We start from the raw sequence: 20824 nt of genomic DNA, 5'->3' as shown, positions 1-20824 counted from the left end.
ATTTCAAGTTTATTTTGAGAGGGCATCTTTAAAATTATCCAATAAAATATTTTAAATTATCTAATGACAAGTTCTAGAACTTGTTTAAAAGTGTCGTAGAAGTTGTTTTTTAAAGTGATTTTTGTTTGAAGATACATCAAAATAATATTTTTTTAATTTTTTAATTTTTAATATTAGTATATCAAAACAATAAAAAAAGCTTTAAAAAATTATTAATTTCAAGTTTTTTAAAAAAAAATTAAAATTTTAAATGATTAGACCGCGATGTCAAATGATATCTTAGTCTCATTTTATATGTAAATTAATTCAAAAACATGTATCATCATTAAATAAAAAATTTTAATTTTGGATTTAAATTCTAGTACACAAATGGTATTTCCCTATTTGCCATCTCATATTCTAGGAGAAAAGAATTGCCAAAAAAAGAGCAATAAATAGTAGAAAAAACGCATTTTCTGTAGATAAAACATGAGGTCTAACATGGCAAGTTGCAATGAAATCTTTATGTCAAGGATAATAATATAACAGTTTAGAAAGAGTGTGGCATCCACATGGCAATCTCTCATTAGTTAGAAGCCATGGAGCCGCCATTCTGAAGTGCCTTGTAAAGCCGTCACCGACTCACCATGCACTATTCCCACGCGAATGGTAGGGTCCCATAGTCCACGTCATCATATATGGGCCCCGGATTTCCAACTTCTTCCTCATTGGACATAAAAAAATCTATATAAGTCATTAAAATAGGAAAAGTAAAGGAAAAAATTGTAAAAACTTGGCTCAAATACGACATCGGATTATTACTAATAAAAAAGGTACATTCATCCTCACTATTTAAATAAATAATATAAATTATATTTTGGGTTTTGATAATTTTACAAATCCATTAAATTTGTGTGAAGTTAAGCTTCAAATACTCAGCAGATATTGAGTAAAATCATGGTTGACATTTTGAGTAAGACTCAGCAGTATTATGGAATACTCAATTGGTCTCAGCCTGTGAGTCCTGGGAAATTGACATGACTACAGCTTTTGGAATTCTAGAGGAGCCATGGATAGTGAACTCAAAAGTCAACCCAACCTTTCTCATAGAAAGTCAAAAGGGAAAATTCCTACGGTGAGCTGCTGGGATAATCAAAATGCAGACAAGATGTCAGTGTCATCAACCTACTCCATTACTGTCCATTGATGAGCCCACTTTAGCATTTAGATTGGATCCCCTCAGAGTACGTGTATTTTTGCATTTTTAAAATATTTAAAATTTTAAAATTTTTGATGTATTTTTTTATAAAAAAAACATCTTGAAAAATTATTTTAACGGGGGCCTTCCTTTCAATCAACAAAATCTACTTGTCCTTCTCTTTCTGGCCATGCTGCGCATGCGCTTGGTTAGATCCTATGGTTTGCAATGGATATACTGCTGCCTTCTATGATTGCATTTTATACTCAGCAATAGATTTGAGTCAATGATCGGAAAACTCACTTTTTTCAATCTTGATTTGTGTTGAAACTCAGGAACTATAGTCCTCGTCAGGCCTCATTGAAAGGTAATAATCTTCCCCCTTCAATGAGCCTATCATCATTTATGCAAGTAGAATTTAGTTCCAGGTTACTTTTACCAAGTAAACAAACCAGCATGCCAATTCATCAATGGTGGTATCTAAAGAAGTTCGACGAGCATCCATCCACAAGCATGAGTGGCTGTTCATAGTTTTTCTAACATTATATGATCTGCAGACAATGACATTATTAAGAAAAGAAGATGAAAGGAGCTGTTGTCAACCTGTCGGTTTCATCCGACTTGATACCTCAGACCGAGGAAAGAGGAGAAGAAACGCAAATATTCTGTCAATTATTTGCTCATTTGTGGGCATTGCAATGTACATTTCCTCAAAAGAATTATACTTTTGATAAATGGGTGGTATCAATTTACACTAATCTGAAAAGTAAATAAACAATGACATCTCTCCCACCCTATGCTGAATTCTCAGCTCTACTTTGTTCTGAGATTATCCTGATGAGAAATCCAATAGCGTTGGACAAAAATGGGTTTGGTTCTGTGTAAGGGTCTCAAAGTACACATACATTTCAACAGGGGTCCCAGAAAAATTGTTATTTAAAGAATAACAATCACAGGAAGGGTTTACTTGTTTTCATTCTCCTCGTATCCAAAGGCTAACTCAAATATCTGGCTGTAGTCATCTACAAAGTGGACATCAAGGCCTTCTTTTACATTAGGCAAAAGCTCGTCAAAATCTCGCCTGTTTGCTGATGGGAATATGATGGTCTTCACATCACTTCTTCTCGCGGCTAATGTTTTCTCCTTGACCTGAATGTTACACAAGATGAGAAGTATATGAGTTTATATATTTGCTAACAAAAGATGATACAGCTTTCTATCAGTAACAAACTGAGGGGGGTTCAAAGTTCAGCCGCGCAGTCTATATGAGTTGGGGTGATTTGACAAAATTTTGTAGTCACACGAATTCAAAAAAACTCATAAAAACAACTCATAAAAACATATGAAATGCCACATTTACTGGAGCACAAAAATGTGTTATAAAGAAACATACAACTATATGACAAGTCATGGCATATATATATATATATATATAACATTCGGTAAGTTGCAAATAGTAAGTGATGCCCAACAATACAAGTATCAGCTACAGTACGTACCTAAAACTTGGTGTAACTAGAGTTATGTTAGGAATCACTGAAAAGAAGGATATCAAATACAGCAAGAGAAAAGGAGGTTCGTATAACATACCCCACCAATAGGAAGAATTTTTCCTGTCAGTGTAACTTCCCCAGTCATTGCTAGATCTTTTCTGACAGGCTTCTTCATGGCAAGAGATAGCAAGGATGTGATCATGGTGCAACCAGCACTAGGTCCATCTTTTGGGGTGGCCCCAGCAGGGACATGAAGGTGAAGCTTGGTATTAGCAAAAAAGAGGTTATCTGGTTCTTTCTCAAGCAATATCGCTCTTGCAACTGTGTGAGCAATTTGGGCACTTTCTTTCATTACTTCTCCAAGTTGACCAGTGAGATTAAGGGCTCCTTTCCCATCTCCTTGCTCAACCTGAGTGGTCTCTATATACAAGGTGGACCCACCCATTGCAGTCCATGCAAGGCCCATCACAACCCCAATTGGAGTTTGATAGTAGAGGCGCTCAGCATGGAAAACAGGTTTGCCAACAAAATCAACTAGGTTTGATGTGTCAATTAGCACCTTCTCAATGGCCTTAGTCACTTCACTTTCCTCAATTTTCTCAGTTTCAGCTGTATCCTGTCAAAAGAAAAAAAAGAACACCAGATTGAAACTGAGAATCCGGATTTGAAAATAATTGACGAGGGGAGAGCACAAGGCAGATAAGAAACAACTGTCCAAAAATAACTCTTTTAAAAACCCATCTTAGCCATGCTCAAAATGCAAGTACAGTGCCTGAAAGCTGACACCAAATTCTCTAGCAGCATATAATCTTCAAGATACCTTTGAATCAGTAGGTTGATCAGTGGAACTCTGTAAGTCATCAGGTTGGGGATTCATCTGCACAATCTCAGCTTCTTCAAGGGTTTGACCTGTGTGAACAATTTCAGCTTCTTCAGGGGTTTCATTATTTTGTTTGTTACTGCTAACATCTACTGATTCTGTGGAGGTTTCAACACATTCAACTTTTGCTTCATTTAGTTCTGCCACAGGAACTGCAGATTCAATTATCGCTCCTTGCCGCACGAGTTGCAGTGCAATCTGGCAGGCAATGACAAAAACAAGGCAAGACATTTCATTGTTGAAATATGTTTCAAATGTGGCATGCCAAATTGCATGCAGACATTCCCTGGGCAAGGAATACATGAGAAAGGCAACCTCTGGAACTATCATGAATAATGATTTTTTCTCAAAGTGTTTAGCTGTGACTTAACAAACCTTGCGATAAATTTTTTCAATGTGCTTTTGAAGATTACGAACCCCTGCTTCTCGGCAATAATTCTCTATCAGGGCAAGAAGAGCAGCATCAGTTACTTCAACCTGGAAACATTGAGTAATGTGAGTTCCATAGGTAGACGATATATTAAGCAAAACAGTCTAAAAGCAGTAGGAAGTCATAATTGCTAACATGGTGTCAAAAACATATCCATACATCTATGTGCTAAAATTCCATCTGAAAGTGACCTGCCATCTAATGACTATTCCCGCATTGATTATTTTACCATGCAAATGATATGGTGATGGAATACAAAACAAGAGAAAGATCATTCATCCAGAGAGAGAGAGAGAGAGAGAGACCTGCTCAGGTTTGATGCCACATGCTTCGCGTGTAGCCTTCTCCAAATAATCTCTGGCAATGTGCACTTTCTCATCTGTAATATACCCAGCAATAGCAATTACCTCCATCCTATCCAAAAGGGGGTTGGGTATCATGTCCACAACATTTGCTGTGCACACAAAGAGAACCTGCATAAAATTTCCAAGGGATCAAGCAAAAACTGACGAGAATTCCAAAGAAAGACACCACAAAAATCTGACATGTTCCAACTCCTAATAATATAGACACAAATTGAACTTGCAAAACAGAATAAAGGACACAAATTAAACTAGCAAAATACAAAGAAATTTTTTAGAACACAAGGAGTGCGAGCGTTGGGCATGACATAATGCATATAGGTAGAGCGTAATTTTGTAGCATAGCTGATTACTAGCCTCCCTCCCTATAACAGGCATGGCAACTCTCTCATCATTTTTTATGATCTATGTCTTTGGTGCATGAATATACAAGATGGGTAGAAATCACAAATGTCAAGCATGTTTCAAGGTGGAGCATGGAACTTTTCCCATTAAATAAAGTAACAAAACAGGAAAATTTTGTTAACTACTGCACTTTAAACAACAACATAGAACATCAAATATATGAAAAATATGGCCACAATGAAAACAAAGGTGTCTGCAAATCACTACATTAACAAACCTTTGATAGATCAATTGGAACATCAAGGTAGTGGTCCAGAAAATTGGCATTTTGCTCTGGGTCAAGCAACTCCAATAAAGCACTTGCTGGATCGCCGGAGTGCCCTCTTCCCAACTGCCACAAATAAGCAAACTTATTCTCAACAATAGGAAAAGCATTCATCATCATGAATAATTCATATTTCCAATGCAGAGATCTCACCATGACTGATATACAACAAAAGAAATTTTTGGGAAGAGAAAAAGAAACAGTGATACCAAATCCAAAAGTAAATTGACCCTGTGAACTGAAACTACCTTGTCAATCTCATCAATCAGAACAAGAGGGTTAGCAGTTCCCACATTTTTCAAGCACTGCACCATCTTTCCTGGCATTGCACCAATATAGGTTCGACGATGCCCCTAGATATAATAGTGTTAGATAAAAGTGTTCTTAACAAAAATGGAAAAATGATGCACATTGCATGTTATCTCACTGGAAAAATAATTTATATTTAAGCACCTTAATTTCAGCAACATCAGACAACCCTCCTACTGAAAACCGAAAGAACTTTCTGTTCAATGAACGTGCAATTGAACGCCCGATGCTAGTTTTACCCACTCCAGGTGGACCAGATAGACAGATGATTTTTCCTGCAATGTGTTTGGAAAAAATTATTACATTTTGATGCTGCTTACTGGTATAGTCATTCAGATTGGGGATGATTGATATAAACCAACCTTGAGAAATTCCTCTGAGTTTTCCAACAGCTATAAATTCCAATATCCTTTCCTTAACATCAGTTAATCCATAATGATCTTCATCAAGAATCTTCTGTGCCCGAAGAACATCAAAATTCTCATCACTGCACTCAAATAATAAAAATATAAGAAATCCAACAAATATTTAAAACCTATCAATACCTTAACAACTCAATTAAGTAGACCCATGCAAGATAATTTTTTTTCCTTGAGAAATTCATGAGGACCTAGCTAAATGAGAAACAAACCTGTAACTTCCCCAAGGCAACGCAGTCAACCAATCTAAATAATTACGAGTGACATTAAATTCACTTGAACTAGCCTCTAAAAGCTGCAGTTTCGTGAGCTCTTCTTCTATAACTTGCAAAACATGCACTGGGATTTTATCCCTGTTTGGTTCAAGCCTTTCCCTAAACTTTGCTGCAGCAATTGAGAAGAAATTATTTAAATGGATACTGAAATAAATAAAATCTACAATAACTGATTATATCCATATCAATGCAGGAGCCAGGGGTGATAATCAAATCAAACAATGAAAAAAAGTAGCTTGAGTATAACCATTTAGGACAGGCAGCATGCAATCAAAGCATTCAAAAACATGAATTATACAATTAACAGTGGTATCAGGCTTTTGAGAGTAAATATGATGTCATTTGAGAGTCAGTAGAACCACACTATGCAATGCATAATTCTTGCTTAACTTAAGCTTCTAAGAATTTAATAACCCTGAGGTTTTTAAGTGTAACACAATCAATAGTCATGCAATTCCAACAAAGGCTAATCAAAGCAGAACTAACCAGAAAGTGCTGTTTTGTCATCTGCCTCCAATCCCAGTTCCTGCATTTAGGCAAGTTATATACCAGTGAAGTCTAATTTAATAAATACGACTCCTTTAAATCCACTTCCCAATTATATTAGTTAATATAAGAATAAGGTATCAAATATAATAAACATGTCAGCAGACCATATACCTTCTTTATGGCCTTGAGTTGTTCATTCAACAAATAGCGGCGCTGCTCACCACTAATCTTCTCTTCAATTGCTTTTGCAATTGATTCCTAAATGCAACTCCAGAAAGTTAATGAATGAGAGTCAGAACAATGGACTTCGATACATATATGGAGTCAGAAAATAATTAATGGAGTACCTGGATCTTGCTGATTTCAATTTCTTTCTTCACCAACTCCAGAGTTAGTTTCAAACGTTTATGCACCTATAACAGAATTGCAGAAGGATGTGAAGATCCACATCTTACACCATATAAATGTCAGCAGAAAATGTTCATAAGTAAATCACATCAAAACTGTGCTCTTGAATTGCAGCAAGTTTGGGTTAAATTTCCATAGCTTCAACAGTATTCCTATAACTACTATCCAAACAGCTTGAAAAAAAAAAAAAAAAAACTCAACTCTTTTTTATTATGTTATTTAACTTTAAGAAAAGAATCTGCTCAGTGATTACAAAATATACCAGACACAATCTGACATGTATTCCTTATAGTAAATCACCTGTGAATCCTCTCTTAGAAACACAACACAGGAAGAATCACCAATGAATCCAATAAATTTGATTGATTAATGAATAGGAGATAGATCTTTCATTAATAATAGCAGTAATAATTCTATAGCAACACTATTCCACCATTTATCTAGTTTGAATTTTTTTCAACACTTCCCAGAGTTATGATATATAATGTAATCACCAACAATCAACAAAGAAGAAGAAGAAGAATTAAACATGTCCTGAATTCCAACGAAGGGTAATCAAATACCAAAGTTCTCGTCAGACTGAGTTCCTTTTTCACCATTCCATTGTCTTAAAGATTTCATGTACTAAAAGAATTAAACATCAAGTGCATTGCAAGTGACACAAGGATCTTCACCAGACTATAATTCTACTGCTACTTACATCCAGCTCTTCAAGAACTTCTTGGCACTGCAACTTGCTCGCGCCTGATATTGCAGCCCCAAAATCTGCTAACCTTGGAAAGTTAAAGTCACCTACATGCTGCACATGTTAAGAGGGAAAAGAGAACCTGCTGTAAGAAAATTTGAAAACCCAATTGATCCAATCAATAAACATTGTGACATTTGTATATGAAACTATACTTCTGGAAATTACCGTTGTGCTGCATTACAATCATTATTACATTGCAAAGAGACCATGTGCAGACAATAACAACAAACCAGCACACATAATTGTATAGAACCCACTTTTGGTTTCAACACATAATTGTATAGAACCCACTTTTGGTTTCAACCTCTAATCGTAAAACTCAAAAGGAAAGCTTACACTGAGTGGAAACCAAGTTACTACTTCATAGATTCACATTTCTGGAAGCAGCAAAAACTACAAATTGAAAGGAAACTTAGACTTGAGAACCAGATGTAGGATCATCACATGGTAATAAATATTATAAATGATAACCAAGATAATAGAAGGAAGGCTCCCTTATACAAAAATAGAAAAATTTACGAGAAAAAGTTTCAGACAGAGACAAGCTGTCCAAGGGCTCTAGTAAAAACCATAACACAATTTGCACAGGAAAGACAGATCACAGAAAATCTTGAGAGAGGAACAAACCTGTGTATATGTTTGAACATGATCTCTCCAAAGTGAACTTGTCTTCAGAACATCTCTTAGGGTTGATATAACCTCAAAAGATGTTGCCTTTATGACATCATCATCCTTGTTATATGGTTTGTCCTGAACAAAAAGAAAAGCAAGAGCATGGATGAGAAGGTGCATGAGTATCATTTGCATGTGTGAACCCTTAACTTTACTTAAACATTCAATCATAAAATTTGGAAAATTCAATACCTTGAGATGATCAACTTTAACAGTTAATGGATCCTCACTGGCCTGTACAAAAGCCAATACTATTTCAGTAAAGAGAATTTTGCAGCTAACTGGACATATTAATAGAATAGAATAACATAACGCTTTTTGAAAGTGCAAGCAAAAATAAAATGACAAGTTCATCCACACTCACCATTTCAGTTATCCGAAGTCGCCGATGACCAATAAGGATAACCTGGTCTCCTTGAATGGTTGTTATCTGGAATAGCATGTTAGAGATTAAATGACAAAAGCACAGAAAAAATTTCTTATCGTTGTTTTATTCTGAAGCAGCAACTCTTTGTGGCAAAAGGGGAAAAAAAATTAGAAACGAAACTTAACACCTGAGCAAGTGTGCCAACTTCATGCAGATGATTGTACAAATCCTTTCCCTTAAGATCACCTATATTTTTCTCGGATTCAGAACCAGTTACAACGCTGGGATCAGTACCTGGCTCATCTTTAAGAAGAAAAGCACCGCAATATGGGGCTTGCCTTTTTCTGCTTTCTTGTAAAGCTGCCAATAATTTAGGATCCTGCACAAAAATGTCATGCATTGGTAAGAACTAATTGTAAACGATGCAAGTTCAAAGTTTGATCACAACATATCCAACAGATTGACATGCACAGTGGTATCCTATCAACATAGATATTAGTGAATATGATGTGAAAAGGCATGGACAGACTAACCCTTTTTTTACTCTTTCCTGTCACTCGCATGGCTAACAGACTCCCCGTAATAATGTCAGAAAAATACACAGCAATTTACCAAGAAAACATGCTATACCTTTACATATATTGGCATGTAGAAACCAGGAAAAAGAGGTCTGTGTGGTAATGGCAATGCCAACACCTGCCAAAAGAAAAATCACAAGACATTAACTCACATGAAAAAAAGAATCAATCAATCTCAGAAAATTCACAAAATTAGCCAAAACAGTTTCTATTACATCAATGCAATTCAGCAAGTATAGCTTACTCGTATCCACCCTATCGTTTACTCTTCTTCAAAAACTCAAAACAATCACATAGATATATCACAAATTCCAAAAAGAAAGTAACGTTGGCAAACCAATGCACAATTATAAACCTCAGATACCAAACAGGATAATTACCTCTCATTAACCACACAAATCAAAAACCCGTTTTTGACACTTCCAAAACCAAAACTTCACACTCCATTTATATTGCTAAACAGTTTCTAAATGGAAATTTAAAAAAAAAAAATCTAATGTTTAGACTCCAATTCATTACCAAACAAATAAAGCCTCCCTCTCTGACAAGCCAAAACAGTTTCTATAACACCAATACGATTCAACAAGTATAGCTTACTCCTATCTACCCTATTGTATCCTCTTCTTCAAAAACTCAAAACAATCACATAATATCACCACAAATGCCAAAAAGAAAGTAACTTTGGTAAACCAACGCACAATTTTAAACCTGAAAATGCTATAAAACATTATCATAATCAAACTCTACTCATCATTAACAAAATGAAAAGCCCATTTCAGTCCCTTCCTAAAAAAACTAAATTGAACTCCAAACCCCTAAATAACACATAAAACCCACCATTTTCCTTCACTTTCTCTAACTTCTCCACACTTTCTCGGCATCCAAATAAAACCCAAAACCCCAAAATCATAAAAAGTTCAAAACTTTATTACACTTACCGTTAAATAATCCTCTGGTCTAGGATTAGTAGGTACAATAGCCGAGGAATTACTAGCGTCCGCAGCACCAACTTCAGCTTCTGTATCGCTGGCACCACTCCTGACCTCGACCTCAACAAACCCACCTCCGTCGCCGCCATCGCCGGAAGAAGAACCAGAGCAAAAGAAGGCTCTTTGATAAAAACTAAGACTTTTATGGTTCCTCTGAGTCAAACCCGTGAGTGAACTCAGAGACTTTAGAAAGGAACTCGGTTGTGACTCGGTGGTGACTCGGAGACATGGGGATGTTAGGTGGGTTTGGATTTGGCGAGAAGTGGAAGACAGGAGCTTTAGCATTGTCTTGTGTTGTTGGGAGTTTGAGGGAAGTAAAGAGCAGAATCGGAAAATAGTGGGCTTTTTTTTGTTGTTAATTTTGAGTCTCCATTTGAGGAGGAGGAGGAGGAGAAAGTGATAGATCTTTTTGGAGTTTCGCAGGAAGCAAAGCCCTGCATAAACCCTTTTTGAGTTTTGTGTTCCATGAGGTTATTATTTATATATGGACAGTTTGGTCCTCTGATTTAGGTTAGTATACTTAATCTAAATGCAGTGTTTTTGCCTTCTACTTTAGTTTAATTTGTTTTAGAGGTATTATTTGCCAAAATCCTCTCAAAGAAGGAGGACATATTAGTACTTGAACCTAAATTATAGGACCAAACTGTCCATCTATAAATGAAAACTTCAAGGAGCACAAAACTTAAAAAGGGTTTATGCAGGGCTTTGCTTCCTACGAAACTCGAAAAACATCCACCACTTTCTCCTCCTCCTCCTTCAATGGAGACTCAAAATTAACAACAAAAAAGCACACAATTTTCCTATTCTGCCCTTTACTTCCCTCAAACTCCCAACAACACAAGACAATGCTAAAGCTCCTGTCTTCCACTTCTCGCCAAATCCAAACCCACCTAACATCCCCATGTCTCCGAGTCAACACCGAGTCACAACCGAGTTCCTTTCTAAAGTCTCTGAGTTCACTCACGGGTTTGGCTCAGAGGAACCATAAAAGTCTTAGTTTTTATCAAAGAGCCTTCTTTTTCTCTGGTTCTTCTTCCGGCGATGGCGGCGATGGAGGTGGGTTTGCTGAGGTGGAGGTCAGGAGTGGTGCCAGCGAGACAGAGGCTGAAGTTGGTGCTGCGGATGCTAGTGATTCCTCGGCTATTGTGCCTACTAATCCTAGACCAGAGGATTGTTTAACGGTAAGTGTAATAAAGTTTTGAACTTTTTATGATTTTGGGGGTTTTGGGTTTTGTTTGGATGCTGAGAAAGTGTGGAGAAGTTAGAGAAAGTGAAGGAAAATGGTGGGTTTTATGTGTTATTTAGGGTTTTAGAGTTCAATTTAGTTTTTCTACGAGGGGACTGAAATGGGCTTTTCGTTTTGTTAATGATGACTAGAGTTTGATTATGATAATGTTGTGTAGCATTTTCAGGTTTAAAATTGTGCATTGGTTTACCAAAGTTACTTTCTTTTTGGCATTTGTGGTGATATTATGTGATTGTTTTGAGTTTTTGAAGAGAGGATATAATAGGGTGGATAGGAGTAAGCTATACTTGTTGAATCGTATTGGTGTTATAGAAACTGTTTTGGCTTTTCAGAGAGGGAGGCTTTATTAGTTTGGTAATGAATTGGAGTCTAAACATGAGATTTTTTTATTTTTTTTTCCATTTAGAAACTGTTTAGCAATATAAATGGAGTGTGATGTTTTGGTTTGGGAAGTGACAAAAACGGGTTTTTGATTTGTGTGGTTAATGAGAGGTAATTATCCTGTTTAGTATTTGAGGTTTATAATTGTGCATTGGTTTGCCAAAGTTAATTTCTTTTTGGAATTTGTGATATGAATATGTGATTGTTTTGAGTTTTTGAAGAAGAGTAAACGATAGGGTGGATAGGAGTAAGCTATACTTGCTGAATCGCATTGGTGTAATAGAAACTGTTTTGGCTAGTTTTGAGTTTTGATGTGTGATTTACTAGTGAACATTTTCTGCTGACATTTATATGGTGTAAGATGTGGATCTCCATCCTTTTGCTATTCTGCTATAGGTGTATAAATGTTTGAAACTCACTCTGGAGTTGGTGAAGAAAGAAATAGAAATCAGCAAGATCCAGGGAAGATTTCTACAAGGAACCATTTTCCCGAGAAACAAACAAGGAAAAAGGCAATTCTGTGCATTATCGTTAGACGAATCCCTCACCCCCACCATTACAAACATTATATCAAACCAACACTGGTCAAAACTCAAAGCCCATCTCCAAAACACAGACCCCAACACACTCCTTCAACAGTTGCTCAATTCTGGAGCTGACCCAGAACTCATTTTAAGGTACTTTACTTGGTCACAGAAAGAGTTTAAGCTTTCACACTCACTAGAACTCACTTTTAGAATCTTAAACTCACTTGCACTTACCAAAAAGTATTCAAAGATTAGATCTTTTTTGGATAAGTTTGTTAAGTACGAGAAGGATTATTCAGTTTCTGCTATATTTCATGCTATTTCTATGAGTGGTGATTCCTTTTGTGTTAATTCAATATTAGCTGATATGTTGGTATTAGCATTTGTGCGAAATTTGAAGATTTTAAGGGGTTTCGAGGCATTTAAGAGAGCTGGTGATTATGGTTTTAAGCTGTCTTTGATTTCTTGTAATCCATTGTTGAGTGGTTTGGTTAAGGAGAGTGAAAATGGGGATATGGAGTTTGTGTATAGGGAAATGATTAAGAGGAAGATTGAGCTTAATGTAATTAGTTTTAATATTGTGGTTAATGGGTTGTTTAAAGTTGGGAAATTGAATAGGGCTGGTGATGTTATTGAGGATATGAAAGTGTGGGGAGTTTCTCCGAATGTGATTACATATAATACTCTCATTGATGGGTATTGTAAGATGGGTAGAATTGGGAAGATGTATAAAGCTGATGCTATTTTGAAGGAGATGGTAGCGAAAGGAATTTGTCCAAATGAGGTTACTTATAATATTTTGATTGATGGGTTTTGCAAGGATGAGAATGTGTCAGGTGCTATGAGGGTGTTTGGAGAAATGCAAAGGCAGGGTTTGAGACCAAATGTTGTGACATATAATATACTGATTAATGGGTTGTGCAGTGATGGAAAGGTTGATGAGGCTGTTGCTTTACGGGATCAAATGGTTAGTTCTGATTTGGAGCCGAATGTTGTGACTCATAATGTGCTTATAAATGGCTTCTGTAAGAATAAAACAGTGAACGAAGCAATCAACTTATTTAATGATATGGAAAAACAAGGAGTAGATCCTAATGCCATGACATATACCACGCTGATTGATGCTTACTGTAAGGATGGAAGGATGGAAGATGCATTTGCACTATATAATATGATGATAGATAGAGGGATTTTCCCTGAAGTTTCAACATACAACTGCTTGATTGCTGGTTTATGTAGTAAGGGAGATGTGAAAGCAGCCCGGAATCTTATGAATGAAATGGTCAGTAAGAAATTGAGTGCTGATGTTGTCACATATAACATACTGATAGATTCGTTATGCAAAAAAGGGGAATCGAGAAAGGCAGTGAAACTCTTGGATGAGATGTTTGAAAAAGGATTAAACCCAAGTCACGTGACATACAATACTTTGATGGATGGATATTGTAGGGAAGGAAATCTTCGGGCAGCATTGATTGTGAGGACACGGATGGAGAGAAAAGGGAAACAAGCAAATGTTGTCACATACAATGTGCTGATCAAGGGTTTTTGTTTGAAGGGTAGGCTTGAAGATGCAAATGGGCTTCTCAATGAGATGTTGGAGAGGGGTTTGGTGCCTAATCGGACAACTTATGAGATTATTAAAGAGGAAATGATGGAGAAAGGGTTTGTTCCAGACATAGAAGGACATGTATATAATGTTTCTGACACCAACGTAAAGAGAAGATAAATTGTTCACTGTCGCCATTACATATCATTTGATATGCAAATGCTGGTGTGGAAGGATGTTGGTTGAGTCTTCATCTGGGAACTTGTACATGAAAGCTTAAGCTCATCTAGGTTGAATCTGATGCATTTTGGTTATCGGAAACGTGACCTTCATACGGTACTTCTCACAAGTCTGTCTGCTCCTGTGTACACTTGGCCAGTTGCTGGAGTTTGTCACCCCTGACCAATTCAATGCATATATTTAACATTTGAGTTATTTTCTTGTATGGCAAAACAAGGAGTGGATCCTAATGTCACAACACGCACTACATTGATTGCTGCTTATTGTTAGGATGGGAAGCAGCATGCATTTACCTAACTTTGTTAACATTAGAGAAAGGAGTTTTGCCTGATGTTTCGACACCTAGCTGCTTAATTGCTGGTTTATGTAGAAGGGAGTGATCAAACCGACCAGGAATCTCAAAGGCGAGTTGCTTGGTAAGGGTTCTAGAGCTGAACTTGTTACCAACAACACATGGAAATAATTTCCATTTTAAACTCTATATCTTTGTAGAGAAATCATTAAAAAAAATCATACAAAAAGGGTAGAAAATCAAGAAATATATATATATCATGGCAATAATTTTGGAGGTTTCGGAGATTTCAACTTCTATATGTGTGTGTGTGTGTTACCTGAAACCATAAGGAACATTAAGAAGCAGAAGAAATGAAGTACTTTCTCCCCCTCTTTTCACTTTTGCTTTCATAATCGTTCTGGCTAGCACTTGTATATTATCTTTCTCAAACCCTAACCCTATTTATATTTATTGTTTTGTGTGTTCTTTTTTTATTTGATGGTAAAGGGTGTTCTAAAATTTCATTTCTGATGATTTTAAAGGAACATTGTTGAGATAGATCAGATGCATTTACTTTAATGAATTTTTCGCCGTAATCGCTTTAATTAATGTCCAAACTCAAGAATTTAAAATAGTAAACATATCTTCTTAACAATCAAAGCAACCTCTCGGGGTTATATTTTCTATTCTTATAAAAAATTTTGAATGTTTTTAAATCTTAAGAAGATGTGCAAATGGTGTAGTAGAAGTAGTGGATGATCCTTGTCACTATTAATGCACTTCAACGTATGGATTATACTAGTTCATTGTCTGCAATTTGCAGTGTGTTAATATCAAAAAAAAAAAAATTTAATATAAAAAAACATTAAAAATATAAAGAATATTTTAATAGTATTATTAAACTTAATAAAATGGGTTAATTTTTAAATTTTTACTAAACTTTTTGCAGACTCAAGCGCCTAGTTTGGTAGCTATGTCAGATCCAAGAACCTTGAGCTATGCTAGATGCATGCGGTTTAGGTTTGGCAGTCATGTCAAATCCAAAATCCTTGAGTTATGTCACATCCATGCATCCTTTTTTGAAAATATAGAAATTCATTTATGATTATTCTAAAAACATATTTATTTTATATTTTCATCTATCTTTTTAATCAAATATATTTTTATTTTTTCTATATTTTTTTCTTTTATTTTGGGACATTAACTACACGAATCCCTAAATTCACTCAATTGTTTTTATTAATCTTTAATTTTAGTTAAGAAATCATCTACAAAATTGCACAAATTAAGATAGTCAAAAAGACAATAAGTCTTTTAGATATATAATATTTTCTTTTCGTACAATATAATGTATCAATTCAAAAGTTTTCTCTAATAATCATATATTTTAAATTTTCTTATATACTAATAGTTATAATATAGAATAAACTCTCCTTGTAATAAACTTTAACAATTAGATCATGCAATAACATCTCAAATTTAAAAAGCATGAACCCTTTAAAAAACTATTAAAGACTTGGATGGAAATATGAAATTAATATTTACATCCAAAATACATAAAAAAAAAAAGTTTATTTTTGAAGACTTGAAATAAATCACTTAGAACTCAATATTTTTTTTCATTCTTTTCTCTTTGAATATAATAAATTTATAAAATAAGTTGCATAAACAAAAAGGAGTTTGTAGTTAAGTTATGCTGCATATGAATGAAAAATATTACTTGAATGAGGCAATGTTTGTTTTTGCAGTTTAATCATACATTTAAAAAAAATTAAATTTTTTGACCCGGACGTGGGTCTGACAAACCTAAGCGCATGGGTTTTGGCATGATTGTCAGGCTCAGGCGTTTGGGTCTAGACCCAAGCGATTTGGGGATGACAACCATACCAGACTCAAGCGTTGTGGGTCTAGCAAACCATGCTAGATCCAAGCGTCTTGGGTCTGATAGTCATGTCTGATTTGATAAACAACAAACGAAAAAGAAAATTATGCACTTTAGTTGTCAAGAGAGAGAAAAAAAGAAAAACTACAAACAATTGATCACCGGCGGCAATTCAACATTATCTATTTACACACGTTATATCATATGAAAGAGGCACCACTGCATATCTAGTTAGACAATGGATGACCAAATTTGGCCACCATGAAGCGTCATACGCTCCTTTTTAATGGCACGGACGCCGCTTATTCGCTGATGCGTAAGGAACATACGCCCACAACTTTTCGATTAAAAAATAACAAATATATCATGAAAATACTAAAATATCATTCATGACCCTTTTAATTACACAAAATATCTATATAAAAATATCAAAACACTCCAAAAAACAAAGCCTTTTTTTTTCTTTTCTAAGATTAAAAACGTTATTTGACTATACTTAAAAATTAAAAACTTGAATATTCTTATGGAAAAAAGTCAAAGAAGTATTTATCTACTCATAAAAAAAAAATTAAAAATTAAAAATTAAAAATTAAAAATAAAATTATTATTATAATTCATAGTAAAACATCTTTCTTGATCTAAAATAATTTTTCCTCGTCATTTAGTTTTTGGCAGGCAGTCTGGGGCTGCGGAAGCAAATATGGGTCCGGGGGTGGAATCTGTGTTGGGGGTCGATGTTGTTGTCACAGTATGAGCTGAGGCCTGAGAAGCACTGATAACAGTCCACACGGTGCTTTTGCCTCGAAGTCACCGTTGGTCTTTGTAATTCCCGAATTTAATCAAATTCAATGCTCTCCGAGTAATCATTCATCGACTCCAAAGATCTTACTTGTTCCTTCGACAAAAATATGTTATGTATGATACTCAGTGGATAACGCAATGGGTCGATTTCTTGACTCATTGATCCAAGAAGACCGCTGTGAAAACTAAACAAGACAGTTAATTTGAGAAAATCAATGGAGATATCGATTTACTGAAAAACTAGCTTGAGAAAACCAATAGCATGATGACAAATGGGACGAAAGCAAACTTAACAATTGAGATTCGGAAAAATCAATCCAAAAATGGAAGAACATAAAATCTATAAAACATGTTTGACTGCCTAAAATCCTTAATCCTTGTTTAAAAAAAAATGAGACACAATGTACTTTTGTTTTTCGTTATAAATTACGTCACAGTAAAAAAAAATATTCTAAAAATAAATACAAGATAAATAATAACATAAACAACCATATTATATATTATGAATGTGGATGGTAGTTCATTAGGCATTCCTAGTAAATCAGGTTCCAAAAAGTTTACAAGTTTGATTTTGATGATAAGTAAACTTGTTTTTCTAAATTTCTAGAAAGAGGGACCAAATAATTCTTCTTCTTCTTCTTCTTTTTTGCAAATGCATTACTCTAAATATGAACGATTTACATGAAATTCAATAAAAATATTTAATTTTGTTAGTTCATATGTCATGTGTAAATCATAAGCGTAGTTCTATTAGGAAAAAAAATCAAAATTGTCGACCGATTATCGATTTAGAGTATAAACATAACCAAACCAATGGCATAATGACACATAATGACACTTAATATTTTTATTTAGTGAAACGTTAACTAGCTTGAGAAAACCAATGGCATAATGACACATGGGACCAAAAGCAAACTTAAAAATTGAAATTCAAGAAAATCATTCCAAAAATGGAAAAAACATGAAATCTATAAATTATTTTTTAAAATAAAAAAGTGCATTGACCGTCTAAAATTCTAATCCTTGTTTTTTTTTTTAAAAAAAAAAAACAAACGAGACACCATATCACTATAAAAAATTAAATTAAAATAACCCTTTTTTTCCTAAAAATAAATACAAGAAAAATAATAATGTAAACAACCATATTATGAATGTGGATGGTAATTGATTAGAAATCCTAGTAGATATAGTTCAAATGCGTTTATAAGTCTTATTTGAATGAACACATTACTCTAAATAATACGAACAATTTATATAAAATTCAGTTAACATGTATTTGGTAATATAATGTAATAAAAAAAAAGACTTCACGTGTATTTAATAATATAATACTAGTGTTCTTATACATAAATATTTGTAAAATGTTTTTTAATATTTTTATATTGAGATCATAAAAAATAAATAAATAATGTAATATTAACGCCATTTTAAATTACAAATACTCAAAACACATTACCAAATATAAGTCATTAATAAAAAAAAAAAAAAGTCAACATAGGCAAACCATCAAAACTCAAAAGTTCAAAACGGTGCGTGGTCTCTTGAATTTTTGAATTTTCAGTCTCCCCTGCATCTAGTGATAAAATCAGTAGTACATGCACAAAGTCTCCATTGGCAAGAAGAAAGAACAATCTTCTTACCTTTCTTACATTTTATTATAAAAAAGCAGACAACTTGAAGCTTAAGCAAAACAAGATTATTCCTTTCTTACATCCTTAACTACTTAAACAAACAGTTCTTTGAAACACAAACACAAGAAACCATACTTGTTTTGTTTTTATGGATTTCCAAAAGAGGAGGGTTCTGTTTCTTGTCTTTATAGTTGGAACCATTGCTCTTAGCATCACAGGTACTTGTTTTTGTTATTTTGATGTGTAATTCTTTGTGGGTTTTTTGATTTGATTCTTTTGTACGTTAAAGGTCTGAATCTTTAAGGGTCAAGGAGATTTGTTTTTGGTTTTGATTGAGTTTTTGAATTATGGGTTGGTGGATCTTTGATAGGTTTTTGTTTTTTGTTCTGTGTGTGTGAGATTTGTTATCTTTTGTGTTGTAGGGATTCATTTCTAATCTGGGTTTGTTGATTACTTACTAAAGATCCAATCTCTGATTAAGGACTGGATGCTGATAGCACCCTGATTTAGTAATTTGATTGTATCAGTGTAAATGTACTGAAATTTTGATATTGGTGAAATTTGATTGGGATGGTGTAAATAAGTAGGTAAAATTTCCAGGCTTGATGGTCAAAATTTAGTGGTTTTTGTATTTTTTCAGTTAATTGGCTAAACTTGTGGGGTTTGGAGAGTGTTCACGGTGAAAATCGATTGCAAATTCTGAATTTTTGAGGCAATGTAGCTGATGTGAAATAGTCTAGTTAAATGTTGAGATCACCTAGCTTGGTATAGTTTTAATGATTATCTCTTATGAGCATCTAGTAAGTACTGTTTTGTAGAAGTGGCTCTTATGTTTTAGGACAAAATCAGGAACAATCAGTTTGACCTTGCAAATGTATAAAATGCATATATGTGTTTCTTTAACAATGTCTGCATGTGTTTGTGTGTGCCTGCAAACAACTTTATCTTTGCATTGCACGTTCTAGGTGTTCATAGTAGCATAAACACAATATTCTCATCAAGTCAAGATTCTAACCAAATCCATTCTGTGCTTAGTTGTTGGATCTTTGAAAGTAGAGCAGAAGTTGGTTTCTTAAATTATCATCTGAATTTAACAAAATTGAATGTAAAATGTATTGGCTTGAAATTTTTTGCACGACATGGTATGCTTATGTGTGGTTCCATTTTATAGCTGAAAAATGTAGGCAACTGGTTGGGGATGATTATTCATCCCAGAGTGGGAAGTTTACAATCTTTAACTGCTTTGACATGGGATCTGGAACCCTAGCATGTGCGGTGAAAGAAGGTGTAAAACTTTATTTCTACAATATCAGATCTTCTCACGTTGAGAGAGCGAGAAATCTTGCAATTGAGCGTTCATTACTTGATACAATAGGACAGGGAATGCCTGCACAAGATGTGGCAAAAACAGCACAGAAAGAAGGGGCAAAGGCAGCGAAGCTGGCGAAGCGGCAAACAAAACGCATCATTGGTCCTGTTATTTCTTCTGGATGGGACTTTTTCGAAGCTCTTTATTATGGTGGTACAGTGACAGAAGGTTTCCTCAGGGGCAGTGGAACCTTGGCTGGTGCCTACGCTGGAGGTTTTTTTGGTGAGGAAAGGCTTGGACGTGTTGGTTATCTTGTTGGCAGTCACCTTGGCAGTTGGGTTGGAGGTAGGATAGGACTAATGGTTTACGATGTGGTTAATGGAGTTCATTACTTGCTTCAGTTTGTTCAAGGAGAAGATGGTGAAGTTCATGAAACTCCAACTTATGAGAATTTTGAAGTTTCGGAGGACTCTCAAGGATACACAAGTTACAAGGCTTCCGAGGATTCTAATGTGCATGAATCTCCTCCTGAAGAAAGTTCCGAATCATTTGAACATTCTGAGTTCAGGTGAATACATAGGGACAATATTTGATTATTTCCCCTTTGTGGGTAAGATGCATCGAGCTAGATGAAATGTAAGCAACATTTAGTGACTCAGTTGAGATTGTGTATAAATATATGGTACTATGATCAAATTCATTTTCTTCAAGCAGTTAA

General features: G+C 34.8%; 3 protein-coding genes across 4 annotated transcripts; 2 read left to right on the top strand and 1 right to left on the bottom strand.

Annotated features, from left to right (window-relative positions):
* Positions 1–1830: 1830 nt before the first annotated feature.
* On the bottom strand, positions 1831–10704 carry LOC18098591 (lon protease homolog 1, mitochondrial). Of its 2 annotated transcripts, XM_024600429.2 has the most exons (20): positions 10216–10704; positions 9330–9395; positions 8887–9078; positions 8697–8762; positions 8525–8566; positions 8288–8410; positions 7613–7711; positions 6852–6917; positions 6676–6762; positions 6502–6541; positions 5953–6124; positions 5684–5808; positions 5466–5596; positions 5261–5365; positions 4965–5078; positions 4286–4453; positions 3926–4027; positions 3491–3748; positions 2768–3286; positions 1831–2326 (listed from the first exon to the last, which is right to left on the bottom strand). In XM_024600429.2, the coding sequence occupies exons 1-20, from the start codon at positions 10549–10551 to the stop codon at positions 2141–2143; spliced, it is 2997 nt and encodes a 998-aa protein (XP_024456197.2). In that variant the 5' UTR covers positions 10552–10704; the 3' UTR covers positions 1831–2140. The 2 variants fall into 2 exon arrangements, with proteins under 2 accessions (XP_024456197.2, XP_024456198.2); XM_024600430.2 differs by lacking the exon at positions 10216–10704 and having other exon boundaries at positions 9233–9338.
* Positions 10705–10948: 244 nt separating this feature from the next.
* On the top strand, positions 10949–14977 carry LOC112327493 (pentatricopeptide repeat-containing protein At1g09820). The gene is made up of 2 exons (XM_024600809.2): positions 10949–11447; positions 12290–14977. The coding sequence occupies exons 1-2, from the start codon at positions 10962–10964 to the stop codon at positions 14147–14149; spliced, it is 2346 nt and encodes a 781-aa protein (XP_024456577.2). The 5' UTR covers positions 10949–10961; the 3' UTR covers positions 14150–14977.
* Positions 14978–18695: 3718 nt separating this feature from the next.
* On the top strand, positions 18696–20824 carry LOC18098589 (uncharacterized). The gene is made up of 2 exons (XM_006382334.3): positions 18696–19015; positions 19969–20824. The coding sequence occupies exons 1-2, from the start codon at positions 18946–18948 to the stop codon at positions 20676–20678; spliced, it is 780 nt and encodes a 259-aa protein (XP_006382396.2). The 5' UTR covers positions 18696–18945; the 3' UTR covers positions 20679–20824.

This window comes from Populus trichocarpa, chromosome 5, assembly GCF_000002775.5.
Source record: "Populus trichocarpa isolate Nisqually-1 chromosome 5, P.trichocarpa_v4.1, whole genome shotgun sequence".
NCBI classification, from domain to species: domain Eukaryota; kingdom Viridiplantae; phylum Streptophyta; class Magnoliopsida; order Malpighiales; family Salicaceae; genus Populus; species Populus trichocarpa.
Note: the sequence above shows the minus strand (reverse complement) of the source record. Positions and strands in the feature narration are given on the sequence as shown.

Excerpts from the sequence above, each read along its gene's own strand:
- LOC18098591 (XM_024600429.2), bottom strand. The coding sequence starts at position 10,551 with ATGCTAAAGCTCCTGTCTTCCACTTCTCGCCAAATCCAAACCCACCTA. Across the intron at positions 6,763-6,851 it reads TTGAAATCAGCAAGATCCAG|GAATCAATTGCAAAAGCAAT; the intron begins GTACTCCATTAA and ends AGTTGCATTTAG. Across the intron at positions 3,749-3,925 it reads TTGAAAAAATTTATCGCAAG|ATTGCACTGCAACTCGTGCG; the intron begins GTTTGTTAAGTC and ends ATTGCCTGCCAG.
- LOC112327493 (XM_024600809.2), top strand. The coding sequence starts at position 10,962 with ATGCAGGGCTTTGCTTCCTACGAAACTCGAAAAACATCCACCACTTTC. Across the intron at positions 11,448-12,289 it reads GACCAGAGGATTGTTTAACG|GTGTATAAATGTTTGAAACT; the intron begins GTAAGTGTAATA and ends ATTCTGCTATAG.
- LOC18098589 (XM_006382334.3), top strand. The coding sequence starts at position 18,946 with ATGGATTTCCAAAAGAGGAGGGTTCTGTTTCTTGTCTTTATAGTTGGA. Across the intron at positions 19,016-19,968 it reads CATTGCTCTTAGCATCACAG|CTGAAAAATGTAGGCAACTG; the intron begins GTACTTGTTTTT and ends TCCATTTTATAG.